Source organism: Tenrec ecaudatus, chromosome 13, assembly GCF_050624435.1.
Source record: "Tenrec ecaudatus isolate mTenEca1 chromosome 13, mTenEca1.hap1, whole genome shotgun sequence".
In the NCBI taxonomy this organism is placed as follows: domain Eukaryota; kingdom Metazoa; phylum Chordata; class Mammalia; order Afrosoricida; family Tenrecidae; genus Tenrec; species Tenrec ecaudatus.
In genome coordinates, this window is record NC_134542.1 from 1152510 (window position 1) to 1167750 (window position 15241).

General features: G+C 60.0%; 1 protein-coding gene across 1 annotated transcript in view; it reads right to left on the minus strand.

Moving 5' to 3' along the window:
- CROCC2 (ciliary rootlet coiled-coil, rootletin family member 2) overlaps positions 1-15241 on the minus strand; it is a 46053-nt gene that overhangs the window by 22735 nt on the left and 8077 nt on the right. Inside the window, exons 8-20 of the mRNA XM_075530110.1 lie at positions 14377-14485; positions 13811-14005; positions 13463-13653; positions 13053-13235; positions 12131-12275; positions 11677-11823; positions 11242-11472; positions 8259-8452; positions 6358-6485; positions 5858-6027; positions 4463-4639; positions 2485-2598; positions 330-473 (exon numbers count right to left, since the gene is read on the minus strand). Of these exons, the coding sequence (XP_075386225.1) occupies positions 330-473; positions 2485-2598; positions 4463-4639; positions 5858-6027; positions 6358-6485; positions 8259-8452; positions 11242-11472; positions 11677-11823; positions 12131-12275; positions 13053-13235; positions 13463-13653; positions 13811-14005; positions 14377-14485 (2128 nt within the window). The remainder of the gene's footprint in view (positions 1-329; positions 474-2484; positions 2599-4462; positions 4640-5857; positions 6028-6357; positions 6486-8258; positions 8453-11241; positions 11473-11676; positions 11824-12130; positions 12276-13052; positions 13236-13462; positions 13654-13810; positions 14006-14376; positions 14486-15241) is intronic.

Consider the following 15241-nt stretch of genomic DNA (forward strand, 5'->3'; position numbering starts at 1 on the left):
GGATGCAGTGTGGCACTGCCTCAGCCCAGGCCCTGCTTCTCCCTAGCCAAATCCATCTCCTAGAGGGCCTCTTTCGAGTCAGTGGGGAGAGAGGGGTACAGGCCCATGTCCCAAAACAGAGGGGTGCAGAGCTGACCCTGAATCTGGGAGGGAGGGACTCAGGCCTGCTCCCCACACCTGGAAGGGGGTGCAGGCCTATCCCAGGTCCTGGGACCTCTGCCTCGTGGCCTGCCCTCACCCTCTCTCCCCTCAGTTCAGGCCCACCAGCAACTCAGTCCCCTCCGCTCCCCAGCTGAGTCCAAGCCCAAGCCCCCTGCCTCCCACCTCACCTCCCTCCCTGAGCTGCTCCGCTCAGCTGCCACCTCCCGGAGGTTGGTGTTCAGGGCCGCGGCCTGCGCTTGGTGGGCAGAGATGGCATTTGCAAACTGGGCCTGAAGGACCCTCAGCTCCTCAGTCAGCGTGGATATGGTGGCCTGGTGGCAGGGAGGACAGGTCTGTCAGGCGACCTCTGCCCTGAGACCAGGTGTGCTGCTCATGCAGGTAGTGCCGGGGAGAGGGCTATGGCTGGAGGGACCAGGGACTAGGCACCAGGCAGGGAGCACAGGCCCCTCACAGGAGCTGGGGATGGGGGACCAAGGGCTCCCTGTCTTCTGGCCCTTTCCCAAAGCCCCCAGGCCAGGGCAGGTGGGTAGGTGGTTAGGGAAGTAGCACCTACCGCTGCACATTTCTGCCCCTGCTTGGGGGCCGGATGGCCATGTGGGCCTGGGCAGCACCTCTCCCCAGGAGAGCTTTTGGGTCTTACAGGCCCTGGCTGGTGCCCATCTCCTGGACCCATGTGCTGCTAGGCTCAGGGCCACTCGACCCTCTCAGAGAAGGTAGCCTGCCCCCTGGCCTAGACGCATAGCCCAGGACATGTGGCTGTGGCCAAAGGAGGAGTGGCCACCCTGCACCCACATCCCTGAGACCACGCAAGGCCCTTGTTAGCCTGGCCCTTATTTTCCTCGTCAGACAGACCTGGCTGACGCCTGGTGTCCTAGATGCACGGGGGTAGTGGGAGAGTGGGGAGGGATGTCGTGGACATGCACCGGGAGGATCCCACCTCACACACCTGTACAAAGTCCTCCTTTCAGCAGGCCAGGAGCCTCACTGCCCCACAACACACTCCCTGAGTGACCGTGCACCCAGGGGCCAGGACACTCATTGCCCCACAGCCATGTCCTCATGGCCAGGAGAGCTCCTCCCTCATGCTGGCACCCATGGGTGTGTGGAGGCCTCTGGAGCTGGACTATGTATTCACACGGCCACCTCCACTCAGGGTCTGCGGGAGGGCCACCAGCTCCCCAGGCCACTAAATGGGCACAAAGGGGCCATTGGAGTTGCCTTCTCCAGCCCCAGGCCTGGGTGCCCTGACACCCTGCAGGCAGCAGGGGACAGGTGCTGGCCGGCATGAGGGCACCTGCTTATGTTACTGCTGCCAAGTGCCCTCCCAGTGGGCTAATCTCCATTTCCCAAGCTGAGCTGGCAGTGTCCCTAATGAGCTCCCCAAAGGGCTGTCTGGCTGGGAGCCCGAGCACCAGGGTGATAGGGGGCTCCAGCAGCCAGCTCTGCCCTCAGAGGCCTGTGTTGCTGCCCCTCTGGTCGTCTGTACTCTGGACACGGGCCGAGGGACTCTGGGGAGTGGGAAGCACTTGGCTCAGGCATCCCAGGGTGGTCCTGCCCAGAGTGGTGTGGTGGTGTCGGCCGGGTGGGGGGGGGGCCACTACCTGTACAACACCCACCTCGATGCAGACACCTCAGGGACTGGTGGACGTGGGCAGGTCAGGGGGAAGGTTGTGTCCCAAGCCACTGTCCCTCCATTCCCTCCCAACTCGAAGTGGCCAGGCCACTGGATCTGAGTTCTACACACATATCCTGGCCTGGTTCTCCAGGATCAGTAGGAGTTCAGGAGTTCCAGAATGTTCTGAGGTATCACTGCTAATGCGGGCACAGGAAACAGGGTGGAATAGGTTGGGGGTGAGGTGAGGGGCCAGGGCTGAGCACCCTGGACTGCGTCGCCCCCTGAGGGAGGGGGGTCTTCTGGCTATGTGGCTCCTTCCTGTGAGCAGGGCACATGCCCCTTCCTTCCGGATCCTGTAGCGTCTGTCTTGCATGGAGACTCCCCCTCCCTGTCTCTGGGAGTGTGGCTGACGTCTCAGGCTGGCCTGGGAGCTCAGGGGCCCCCTGCCCAGGACAGCACCGGTGACCTGGGACTTGGGTTCTCAGAGTGCTGCCTGCCAGGCCACCCTGGCGAGGGGTCAAGTGAGAGGCTGACGAAGTTTCTCTGTCTGTCTGTTGGAGTGGGTGGTTGCCCCCGTAACTGAGGACACTCGGTGCCCGAGAAGACAGTCTCCTCCCCGAAGGGGCCAGGAGATGCGGGGGAAACTGAGACCCAGGCACACAGTGTTGTCAGGAGGAGGGTATGTCTGGGGGGTGGGTAGGGCTCACCTCAGCTCGCTCCTGCTGGCCCTGGGCCTCCCACTGTGCCCGTTCCAGCTCCTGTGTGGCCTTGGACAGCTCCTCCCTCAGCAGGCTCCTCTCTGCTTCCTTCTGAGAAAGGGCCTGGAGGGGACAGAGGTGCTGGCCAGGGTCACGAGGGTCTCTGAACCTCATAGCTCCTGGCCCTAATGCCCTGCCTGCAACCGCTGTGTTGGGATGGGTGGGGACTCCCCACAGACACTGCTCTTGCTTTCCCCCACCTACAAGCTGGGTCCTGGGGCAGCGATCTGGTTGGGGTGGGGCTCGGAGCATCTTCCTGAGCCCCCAACTTCTGACCCCCAGCACAAGATGTCCTGTACCTGTGAAGACCCCACTCGCTAAAGACCCAGCACAGACAGGCACTACATAGCTAACCCCCTAGAGCACCCCACCCCCGCCCCTGACTCTGGTGCACAGAGGCAAAGCCCCTGATGCTCTGTCAAGTCCCCAGACGCCAAGTTTCACCAATCATAGAGACACGGGCACAGAGCTATGCTGGGCTCAGGGAGGCTGGGAGGGCAGAGGGACCTGGTGCACACACACTGCCCATCTGAACAGGCCATTCAGTGAGGCAGCTGGGGACAGTGTATGTGCAGAGTGACCAGTGCTCAGGACCATCCATCGCAGTGCTGCAAAGCAGCAGGAGAACTCGGACACCTGGATGTCCACCGAGGGGCCCCGGGACAAAGGATGACCCCTCACCCAGGGAACACTGCTTAGCCATGACAAAGAGCAACATACGCTGTGTGCACAGGGGTGGAGAGGTAAATGATGAGCCAGTCGAGTGGTCACATAGGTGTGCTGATGGATGCCTGGGTGTGTGGTCACCTGCATGGCTGAACATCTGGTATGAGGCTGGACGGGTAGATCGGCAAATGGGCAGATGCATGGATGGATAAATGGATATATAGATGGATGAATGGATGTACAGACATATGGATAGATAAATGGAAGGATGGATGGAAGGATAGTAGATGAATGGAAATAGATGAATGGAAAGGTGGATGGATGGATGGATGGATGGATGGATGGATGGATGGATGGATGGACAGGCAGATGCATGCATGGATGGGTGAGTGTATGGAAAGATGGGCGGGCAGAGGCATGGATGGCTAGGAAGATGGGGGATGGGGAGTTCGATGGGTGGCTGCATGACTGTCTCAGGACTGCTGTGGGAGAAAAACCCCTCTAACTGCAGCGTGGTCCACCGAGGGGCTGGATGGGGATGTCCTGCAGCTAAAACTTCCCTGCTCCTAGTAACAGGCCTGGAGAGCCAACTCCAGTGGGGGAAGACCCTCATGGTGATGAGACATAAATAAATCTTAATATACATTCTCATGACTGAGCACAGCCCCTTCAATAACCTCCATAAAGGAATGGTCATGAAGGAACCTCCGTAAAGGAGGTGTCATTCCTGTGTGTTCACTGTGCCTGGAGGTTCTCTGTAGGTCCGAGCAATCAGGCTCGACAGCCCAACCCACCATAAAGTGTAGCAAGCTGACAGTGATCATAGATTGCTCCCTGGGGAAAGCTCAGGGGCATTTGAGGTCAATTAGCACTAGGTCAAGACTATGACCCACTTCATTGCCTGTTTATGTTACCCGCTTATGATGCTGCCCATGACTATGTAATATGCCAAGTGCATGACCAGCGTGTCTTTGAAAAGATCTGTAAGCCCGTTATACATACCCTCTGGAAAATACACTCACTCACTCTCTTGGTCCTGGCATGGGGCAAAGAACCCCTGTGCCCTACTGTCTGCCTGTCTGTCTGTTATTTTCCGTAATCATAAAGTCACTCCTAAGGACCAGTTAGATTGTTGGGGGCCGATACCCTGACATTCCAGTGAGTTAGAAAGGCTGAATCTCCCTGTGGGGCTGCTGGGTCAGAGAAGGCGCACCAAGCGGGTGCGGACTCTGCCCCCCACTGTCTGGACCTTCCCCGTCACCTGCTGCATCTCACGCTCCAGCTGCAGGAGGCTCTCGTCCCGCTCCTGCCTCAGGTTCTGAATTTCCTCCTTCAGAGCTGCCCTCTCGGCCGCACCTTGTGCCACCAGCTCCTTCTCTTGTTCCAGCTGGCACAGGGCCACCGCCTTCTCTCGGGTCAGCGCCAGGCGCATGGCCTCCTGCATCCAACAAGGGACAGGCTGTCAGGACTGCACAGGTCAGGATGCGTGAGACTGCCGCGTGCCCATGGTCGTGCGTGAAATGTGACTTGTGAGATGAGTGGGTGGGTGGGAAGATGTCCAGATGGATGTAGATATGGGTGTGGGGAGGTCCACATGAATGTGCATATGGGTGAGGAACTGGAGGGGTGGATGGAGGAAGATGGACAGTTGCATGGTGGATGGGGGATGATGGATAGATGGACGACGGGTAGGGAATGATGGGGATAATGGATACATGGATGGAGAGATGATGGGTTGATGGATGGGGGATGATGGATAGATGGATGACGGGTAGGGGATGATGGGGATAATGGATACATGGATGGAGAGATGATGGGTTGATGGATGGGGGATGATGGATAGATGGACGACGGGTAGGGGATGATGGGGATAATGGATACATGGATGGAGAGATGATGGGTTGATGGATGGAGGGATGATGGATACATGGATGGAGAAAGGATGGATAGATGGAGGGAGAATGGGTAGATGGAGGGTGGATGGGGGATGATGGATACAAGGATGGAGAAAGGATGGATAGATGGATGGAGCAATGATGGATAGATTGAGGGTGGATGGGGATGATAGATACATGGATGGAGGGATGATGGATGGATGGTGGCTAGATGGAAGGTGGATGGGGGATGATGGATTCATGGATGCAGAAAGGATGGATGGATGGATGGATGGATGGATGGATGGATGGATGGATGGATGGAAGATGGGGAGGATGATGGTCCCCAGAGCTTCTGAGTCCACTCTGCTGCCCTCCCCTGCCTTGCACGTGGAAACATGAGCCTCTCTGGCGTTCAGTGCCCGCCCCCACATGTTGGTTTAGCATTTTGTACACCTTCCTTGGACCTCACCCCTACCAAGCACATGCCACCTCTAGCAGGGCCTCCCGCTCCCCCCAAGCCTATAACCAGTGGCCTGTGACTACAGCTCCAGGGCCCGAGGCTGCCCACATCCTGGTCTCCACACCCTCCCTGCGAGAGGGACCCTGGAGTCTGGTATCGGGCAAGTTTGCAGGGCCCTCTGTGGTCCCCTCTGTACCAGTTGTTCATTGTCCTTGATTAGTCTCCCCTCCGCCCTTGTTCCCAGCCCGAGGCCTGTGATCTGCAGAGCATGGGAGAGCCCTGGGCAGGGGCCATGCCGGGTGGGTCTGGGTGGGCCGACCTTCTCCTCCTGGAGCCTCGCCAGGTCCTCACGGTGGGCCAGTGCCCCGCTCTCCAGGGCCAGCTGCGAGTTCTGTTGCAGCTGCCCCACCTGCCGCCGGAGCTGCTCCAGGTCCCACTGCAGCTGGGTCTCCCGGACCTCCCCCGAGCTCTTCAGCTGCTCCATGTCCACTGGAGAGGACCGGGTGTCAGGTCCCATCCAGCTCACACACCGTGCTGGATGAGAGTGGGCTTGGGGACAGCAGGATCAGGCTCACGCTGGGTGGGGGGTGGGAGGCTCTCATGTGGGACTCAGAGTGGACAGACAGTCAGCTTGCTGACCTGTGGCTGTGCCCTTAAGCCTCGGGCCAGCACCAATCAGTGGACCTGGCAGGGACCCGCCCACCCTCAAGGCCAAGGGCTGACATGGCTCGTCTGGTAGCAGGGGCAGCAGATCTTCCCCCCGTGCCCTGGACGCATCTGGTGGGGCAGCCCCCTGCTCCCCAGGGACTTGGACAGCACCTTGCAGGGCCTGTCGAGTGCGGTGTGCCTTTCGGGCTTCTCCTTCCAGCTGCTCCTGCTGAGCCCGAAGCTGCACCACCAGCTGCTGGGCCTCAAAGAGGCTGCTCTCCAGGGAGTCCCTCTGTGCCCTGTGGGTGAGCATCAGACCAAGGTCACCCTTCCCGGGCCCCTGCCGGGAGCAGCGGGAGAGGGGGATACAGCCTCGCCCAGGTGGGTGGTGCTGAGGCAGGCCAGCGCATCAGGCCCTGCAGGGGCAGCCATCTCTCCCAGCAGCACAGGAAGGCAGGGAAGCAGCCCCGGCAGCCCGGCTGGGCAGGGGTCGCGTCCTGGTGAGGGCCTGCACATCTGTGGTCTAGTTCAGAAAGCAGGTCTTTCCTCTGTGGTTCCAAACCCAAAGCAAACTCTCTGCCACTGAGCTGATGCTGACTCACAGTGAGCGCCCTGTAGCACAGGGCGGAACTGCCCTTGGGGGCTTCTGAGACGGTCAGTCTTCACAGGAGTAGGAAGCCCCTGTCCTTTTCCCCAAGGAGCAGCTGGTAGATTTGAACTGTCAACCATGCAACCCAATGCCTAGCCCACAGCAGCACTAGAATGTTTCTGCGTGGTGTCTTACAAAAGGCTCTGAGTCCTAGGGGACAAACGCTAATTCCCAGGTTACAAAAGCAGGCAGAACCAGGAAGAGCCTGGCCTGGCTAGCTCCCTAAACTGGGACTCTCAGCCTGAAGACCTGTCAGAAATGGTGGGAATCCTGGCCGCTGGGTTACACGTTGGATTGTTCAGCATAAAGCCAGCAGTTCTAAACCACCAGCTGCTCCTTGGGAGAAAGACGAGGCTTTCTGATCCCATGGAGATGGACAGGTTTGGAAACCTCTGCTCTATAGGGTCGCTACGAGTCAGAATGAGCGTCATGCCGGTGAGAGATGGAATCTTTGTGGGACCAGACTGCTGCATATTCCACACAAGGAGTGGCTGGTGGGTTTGAACCACTGACCTTGTTAGCAGCTCAGTGCCTAGCCCATTGAGCTCCCTGAGGATCACACACACACACACACACACACACACACGCAGTGCAAAACAGAAGGACCTTCAACGAGATGGACAGACAGTGGCTACAACACTGGGCTCCTTAAGCATAGTGACCGTGGAGAGGCTGGAGCAGGACCGGGCAGTGTCTCCTTCTGTTGTGCACGGGCTCACAGGTGACTCAGCGGGACCCACAACACCCGCACCCCCGTCTATGGCTGTGCCTCTGGCTAAGACCCAACACTCCAGTGCACCTCTGCCAAGCATGGACAGGACGCTGGAGATCCTACAGAGAAATGACCATACTTACAAAGGACACCAAGTGACCAGCGCGCCTCCAGCCTCTGCGGCCACTCACCTGGACCCAGCGAGACGGGGCCACCAATGTGCAGGGATATCAGCCACATGCCAGCCCAGCAAAGACATAGCACACCCACAGAACCCGGCTGGCAGGGTGTGGCACTGCTTTCTCAGGGGGGAGCCCAACGCCCCCTAAATTTTAAGCGTGCAGGCGTTTTGCCTCTCAGTGGCAGTTCTGCAGGAAGTCACGTGCACTGGCAATGTACACCCAAGAACGTCCACTGCGGCCCCTTAACAGGCCCTCACTGGCTATCGTCCAGTGAGAGGGAGAATGTCGCCCAGATGACGGTCACTGGAATCTGGAGCTACAGGCCAGCGAGGACACGGGAGCCAGCCATGCCATCCGGGAGACATGCCCAGGGCCCCACTGAACCTCATCTCTTCTCAGGGCCCCCAACCCAGGGCACAGCCTCTCCCCATGCACAGAGCTCATTTGCAGCCCTCGCCATGGTGGGAGGGTCTGCCCTGCCAGGCTTCAGGCTCTCCGGGGTGTGCCCAGACCATAGACTCAAAGCTACCTGAGCTCAGTGGCCTCCTTGGCCGTGACTTGGCTGTGTCTCTCCAGGGCCTCCTGCTTGGCCAGCAGCTGTGCCTGCTCCTCGGACAAAGCCTCTTTCTCCTGCAGGGCTCGCTGCAGGGTGTCCATCTGGGCCTCCCGGTCCTGCAGGCTCTGTGCCAGCTGCTCCTCCAGAGCATGCTTCTTGCATGCGACCTGGGGAGGGGAGGGCCCACAGAGGCAGCGGGAGTTGGTGGGTGCATGAGAGGGGACAGTGGAGTCAGGGAAGGCTTCTGGGCCCGGCGGGCAAGACTGGCGGTCACAAACATCACATGGACCCTCAGCAGGCCCCTCCTGTGTTTTCCCAGGAGGAAATATCCAGGCCTGCATCCGTGATGGAGACATGACCAGACAGTGGGAAGTGGGCATGGGCAGTGGGCAGTCTGCATGGTAAGCTTCACGGAGCCACACATGTGCAGGGGTTGGTGGCAATGAGCACGGCACAGAAGTGCAGAGAAGGAACGGAAAGCCAGTTTGTTCCAGACCAAGAACAGGAAAATCTGACAAGCAGCTGCACGAGGCCCCAGAGAGCTGCAGAGGCATCCAGGACCAGGGCGCTGGGTCCAGGGGGAGGGACGCCCAGAGGACGGCCCCCGCAACTTGGTGTCCCTTCTGGTCTCAGAGCATTTGATCGTTAAAAGAATGTTGGCGGAGACGCCAAGAAGCCAAGGAGAAGAGCTGGCCTCATTCCGGCCACACAGCAAACTTAAAAGCGGTTGCTACCCAGCCATCCTGGACAGCAACCCCATCTGTGTCTGAGCAGCGCTGGGCCTGGTGGGCTTCCGAGGCTGGTGTTTGGGAAGCTGGTCACCAGGATTTTCTCCCGAGGTGCCCGAGGGGGCTTGAGCCCCTCCTCCCAACCTTTCAGTTAGCAGCCAAGCGTTCACCATTTCGTGTCCTCAAGAGACCCGTCCACTGTGCCTGTTGTATACCAACACCGGATGGAGCTCCAGGCCACTGGAGGAGAGGGCACGGTAAGCCCCCATGTTTAGCTGGAGTCCCAGAGGGTTTCACCCTCGAGGTAATGGTGAGTCAGGAAAAGAGTGATGCTCAGAACACTGGGACCTGGGTTCGAGTCTGGCCCAGCTCTGGCTGGGATGCGATGACCGTCCCTGTCTTCCCTGTCTGCCAGAGTCGAAAGTAAATCTTCTCTGGGGGAAGAGCATCGCGAGACCCCCAATTAAAAACCGGTGCTGGTTGATGCATTATCAACACCAGCAGGCATGTCAGGAACATACTGCAAACACATGTGGGGGAGGGCCCACGGGGCAGTGGGAGCGAGACAGAGACCTCCGGAGTATTCAGATATTGGCGGTGTTGAACATGGACTGCAAAAGGACCGTAATCCTCTGTGCAAGAAGAGGTGTGGCGCAGTGTAGAACCTCATGATAGGATCCACGCATGCGTCACCTCCTTAACAACACAACCGCCACAGTCCGTAACGCAACAGCACCTTAGACAGAGGAGCAGATTTAAAATCTAATGTTTTCACACAAAATCATGGAGAGAAAAGTGGGTGGGGATTTCAAAAAGAACAATATTGAAAGGGAGGGCAAGGTCAGAGGGTGTCCAAAGGGACAAGGAGAGGCTAGACACTGCATTCAATGACACCGGCCTAGAATTTTTCAAATCTAATCAAATGCATCAAGATTCAAACCCCAAACCAAACTCACGGCTGTGGAGTCAATTCCAACCCACAGCAACCCTGTTGGGGCTCTGAGACTGGCAGTCTTTCCGGGCGCACACACACGGCTCGTCTTGCTCCCATGGAGGAGCTGGCAGGTTTGAACCTCCGACATGGCAGTTAGCAGTCCAGTGCCTAGCCTGCAGCACCACCAGGGCTCCCTCAGTACTCTGCAGCACAGTGCAAGATATTCTCAAGAGAATAAATACAAGGACCATCCCCTCCAGGGGAGGGAGCACTAAAATGGATCGTCATCACATGAATCATCATAGAGACGATTTGACCCTGGGGAAGGGGGTGCTCTAAAATGGATGTTATAGGACTGGGTGATTGAACTCTTGAATTACATGGTATGTAAATTACTTGTGAATAAAACCGGAAAAGAAAAGAAAGAAAATCCCATCCCTGTACCATTTAGTAAAATCTCTGTGGGCTAAAGATAAAGAGGGGAGGGGATCTCAAAAAAAATCAAAGGAAGCAAGCCACCTTATCTTTACGTGAGCAACAGTGCGACGGACAGCTGTCTCCCAAAGGGCAGCTATGAGTCAGCAGACAATGGAACCACCGCTCCAAACAACCGAAGAGGGGGTTGCTGTTAGTGTCTCATGCCCAGTGAACAAATTCTTGGAAAATGAAGATCTGAGCTCTCTGCCTCTGGTGCAAGGTGTTGGGACCAACTCCAGCCACCACCCCCACCTCCCCCACCGCCCCCATCCCAGAGAAACCAGAAACGCCCGGTGGCATTTCGACACCTGTTAGAAGGCCTTAGAGAGATTCTGCGTGTGGCTGGGACCGTGGGATCTGAAGGCCACCTAGGGCCGAGGCGCATCACGGGCTCAGTGGGGAAGGGACAGCCACGCAGCTCGACTGAAGTGGGGGTCGGAAGAAACAAAACCACCCTGGTGGGGCTAGCCCCCAGGTGAGGAGCCTGCTCCTGGAAATGCTCCCTTCAGCACAGGGCTTGGAGCAGACAGGATGCGGTTGGAGGTGGGTGGGGAGGGAAAGGGGCAGGGAGTGCAGGGTGTGGTGGACACCGATTCGAGGTCAGCAGTGTCCTGTCTGGGCAGATCTCAGGCCCTGGAGACTGGGGACCTGTCTCATGGAAAAGACCTTCCTGCACACCCCACCCCACCCCACCCTCATCACCTGGACTCTGAGACAGGTGGAGTCGTTGCCAAGGCAATTGGATGGGGCTGGGGTGAAGGCTGCTGGGATGTCTCTCAGGCTGAGTGTGTGCTCTCCCGGGCCTGTCGACCCTCACCTGGTCCACCTGCTCCTGCAGCAGGGCCCTCTCATGCCGCAGCTGGGCTGCCTGCCTCTCGAGCTGCTCCTGCTTCTCCTCTAGGTGCCCACGGGCCTGCTGCAGACCCCTGCGCTCTGCCTGCTCCCGCTCCAGCTGCCGCTCAGCCTGGGCCAGCTGCTCCCGGGTCTGGACCTGCTCCCACTCTAGTGCCCGTTGCTGCTCCTGCAGGCCATCTCGCTCTTGCTCCAGCTGCAGAGAGGGACACAGGGAAGGGGGGGCAGCCATCGTCCTATACCCAGCTCACCCTCAGCCTGGCCAGGGCCAGCCCCCCATCCTTCGGGGAGGGTGACTTCAGTCCAGGTATGGAAAACACTATCATGAGGGGTTCCGGGATGAAAGGAAGGGCCAGCAGTCTCTCCGTCTCGCCACAGCCAATGGAGGCCCGGCACTCACCTGGAGGACCAGGTGGCTCAGGGTGCCCTTGTCCTGAGCCAGTCCCTCCATCAGGGCGGCCACCTTGGCCAGGGAGTCTCGTTGCTCCACTCCCTCTGCCTTGAGCCGGGCCACCTGAAGCTCCAGGTCCACATTGCTGGACTTGGCCTGGAATGAAGGGACAGAGGTCACCTCAGGGTGCAAGCAGAGAGGGAGAGCCAAGGCCCCGAGGAGGAGTGAGCCCCTGCCAAGGGGCACAGTGGAAGGACCCCAGGGAAGGGAATGGCCAACTGGGCATGTGGCCTCAAGCCAGGAGAGGACAGGGCAGCCATGGAGGGCAGCAGATAAGAGCAGTGGGGGCCCAGGGCGAGGTGGGTGTCACAGCTGGGGACAGGAGGCTCCCTAGGGACAGTGGTGGCTGGGATGCAGGCGGAGGAGGGGTAGCAGGGCCTGGCACTGTGGGGGCTGGGCGCACCCGGGCCAGGGCATCACGCAGGCCCTCGCTCTCCCCCATCAGCAGGTCTTGCTGCATCTGTGCACTGTTCAACGCCTCCTCCGCAGACACCAGCTTCGTTCTGAGCTCTGAGACCTCCCCCTCCAGCTGCTCCAGGCGCCCGTGGCTGAGAACACAGAGGGAAAGGGTGTGAGGTGACATGGGTGGAGGCAGGGTGACCTCCAAAATCTTGATCCTTTCCCAGCACCACCACCACCAGGGGCTCCCTGGAAGGCCAGAGATGGTGAGTGGGAGGAGCCCCTGGTTCTGGGTTTGGGGGCATTACCAGCCATAAGCCCCCTGCTGGGTGAGATGTGGGTTTTCTAGTCCACACCCGGAGGGTGAGTGTGCTAGTGTTTGAGTATATGAGTGTGCAAGTGGGTGCAAATGTGTCCATTACACATGTGCATAAGTATGTCAGTGTGCGTGTGTGTGCAAGTGTACATGTGCACAAGTATGTGTGTGAGTAAGTAAGTATGGGTGCACATCTGTGTAATTATGCAAATGTGCCTAATTACCTGTGTATGCAAGTGCAAGTACAATGATCTGAGTATGCAAATGTGTGAGTGTGCATAATTAGGCGTACGTGTAAGTATTAGTGTGTGCTTACCTGCGTATACAAATGTGTGTGAGTGCACACACACAGCTTGTGTACAGGTGCAGGAGAGGCACCTGTGAATGTGTGCATGTGTGCTGGGGTGGATCGTGCCTGGTCTGCCCTGAGTTAACCCCCACAGCCCTCCTTGCTTGGGTCACTGTGCGTGGGTGTGGGGGTGGAGCAGGGCCAGATGCTGGGGTCTGCACTGCTCTGCCTTGGGGTCCCCAGAGCTGCTGCAGTGGGAAGGATGCGGGGGTCAGGAGGGAACAGCTTCGGCCCACACGGTCTGCACGTGGACCCACCCACCTGGCGTCCAGCTCCTGCCGGCTGCTCCGCTCCTGCTGTGCAAGCTCGTCGGCCTGCTGGGTGCACAGTTGCAGGCTGTTCTGCAGCTCCACGTTCGCTGCCTGCAGCCTGCGCCTCTCCCTGGCTGAGACGTCCACCTGCCCTCGCAGCTCCTCCACCTCGGCTTCCAGGGCCACCTTCTCCCTGGGGCAGAGCGGCCGCGTGTGGGGAGCATGAGGCCCTGTCCCGCACAAAGCCCAGCACTGGTGGGCTCCAGGTACTCCGAGGGGGCGCTGCTCAGACCCGAGGGTCTCTGGCTGAACACCCCCTGCCTTGGCAACCTTGCTGGAGCCCCCAGGGCCCAGGAGTGGGAATGAGTCACCAAGGTGGACCAGGTGAGGGAAGGAGGTGGCCCCGCCCGGGTCTGTCACCTTCCCAGGTGCTGGGCCTCCCTGCTGTGGGCCTCCAGCTCGCTCAGCAGGTCCTCGTGGGTCCGAGCCTGCTCCCGGGCCTGGCCCTGCAGGAGCTCCCTTGAGGCCCGGAGTTGCCTGCGGCACTCTGACAGCTGCTCCCGGAGCCCAGCAGCCACTGCCTGGGAGCCCTCCAGCTGTCGGCGGAACTCCTGCAGAGGTGGTATGAGGCTGGCCAGGGCTCTCTGTCCACAAAAGATGCCCTTAGCCTGGAGCCCCTCCTGGGATGGGGCCTCTCTGGGGCAGCCCCTGCCTGTGCTGTGTGCCTGGGCCATGGCTAGGCTAGGGACCCACAGGCTGGGCGCCCACCTGCTCCCGCTGCCGTTGCCTCTCCATGGCTGCTTGCACCGCACGCAGGATGGGGTCGGGGGTAGCTGGGGCCCAGGCCCGGCATGGGGACAGCCCAGCGGGCCTGGGGGATGAGGTGTGCAGGGGGCTCCAGGGTCGGCCTTCTGGGCTGCTGCTCGGCACCAGCACCGGGGACCCCAGGTCTGCCTGGACCACCTTTCAGGGTGAGAGAAGCTGGGGTCGTGACTCAGTGAGACCTTCCATATGGGCCCACGGACCTCAAAAGCAGGCAGGGAGCAGGGGTCACGGGTGCTGGCTCAACACCTGTGAGTGTGGCAGCCAAGGGGTGGCCAGCAACCTCCACTGCAGCCCGGCCCACTTGCACCCCCCTTCCGGACCCTGACTCTGAAGGGCTGGGCACAGTGCACCTTGGCAACAGCGCTCAACACCTGCTGCAGGCTGTCCCCTCAGTCCCCCAGGCCGTCCACCACTGGCCGGGCCTGCCTCGCTGCAATTCCCATGCCAGTAGACTGCTCAGTGGGCCGGGTGGGGGACGCCCCCCTGGGCGCTCCTCCCGCTCCACATACCAGCCTCTGCACCTCTTCCTCCAGGGTGCAGACCGCCGCCTCCCTCTGGGCGGTCTGCTCTCTCAGCTGCTCTCTCAGCTGCTCCACCACCAGGGTCTGCTCTGAGAGTCTGCAGAGAGGGGCCGGGCAGGGGGCGGTCAGGGCAGAGCACAGGCTCCAGGCCCCTCTGGACACCGGCCTGCAGATACTAGTGTCACTGCCCTGCCCCAGCGGGCCGCTCACCTGCTGTCCCGCCATCAATGGCTGCTGCTGTCTCGGCAACACGAGGCTGACTGACTGTGAGGCCTGACACCTACGTTCCCCCCAAGGCCCTGACTCAGCACTCCAGCCAGGCCAGTGGCTTCCCAAGACCCGGGTCCTGTTCTCCCAGCATGGTGGACATGTGCTCACCCCAGCCCGGGGGTCCCTCTGCCTGATAGACTCAGTCCACTTCCTGGGACCTCCTTCCCTGGACCCCTGGCTCCTCCTGCACCCCTCCCCCCAGGAGCTCCACAGGCAGGGCCTCGTGCTGGGTCAGCCAGGGCATGAGGCGTTGTGCCTGAGCACGCACTGGGCCCCCCACCCTCTGACGGACCAGGGAGCCCCAGAGGCTGGCCGGCTGTGGTGTCCACCGGGCTGACTCCTGCTCTCAGGTCTCATGAGGCAGGACAGGACACCTGCTCTTTCCTAAGCTCTGGACAGACACCCAGCCCTCACCCAGGCCCACTGCCCCCAAGCCAGTGCCCAGGCACAGCAGCCCTGCAGCCCCGGGGCACTGCCCAGAGGTGTGGGCAGTGAGGACTGGGACGAGTACGCATGCGAGCAGAGTGGAGATGAATCCCTGGTACACTCTCCCGAGTAAGTTATTCCCCCGCAGGGTCCGCCC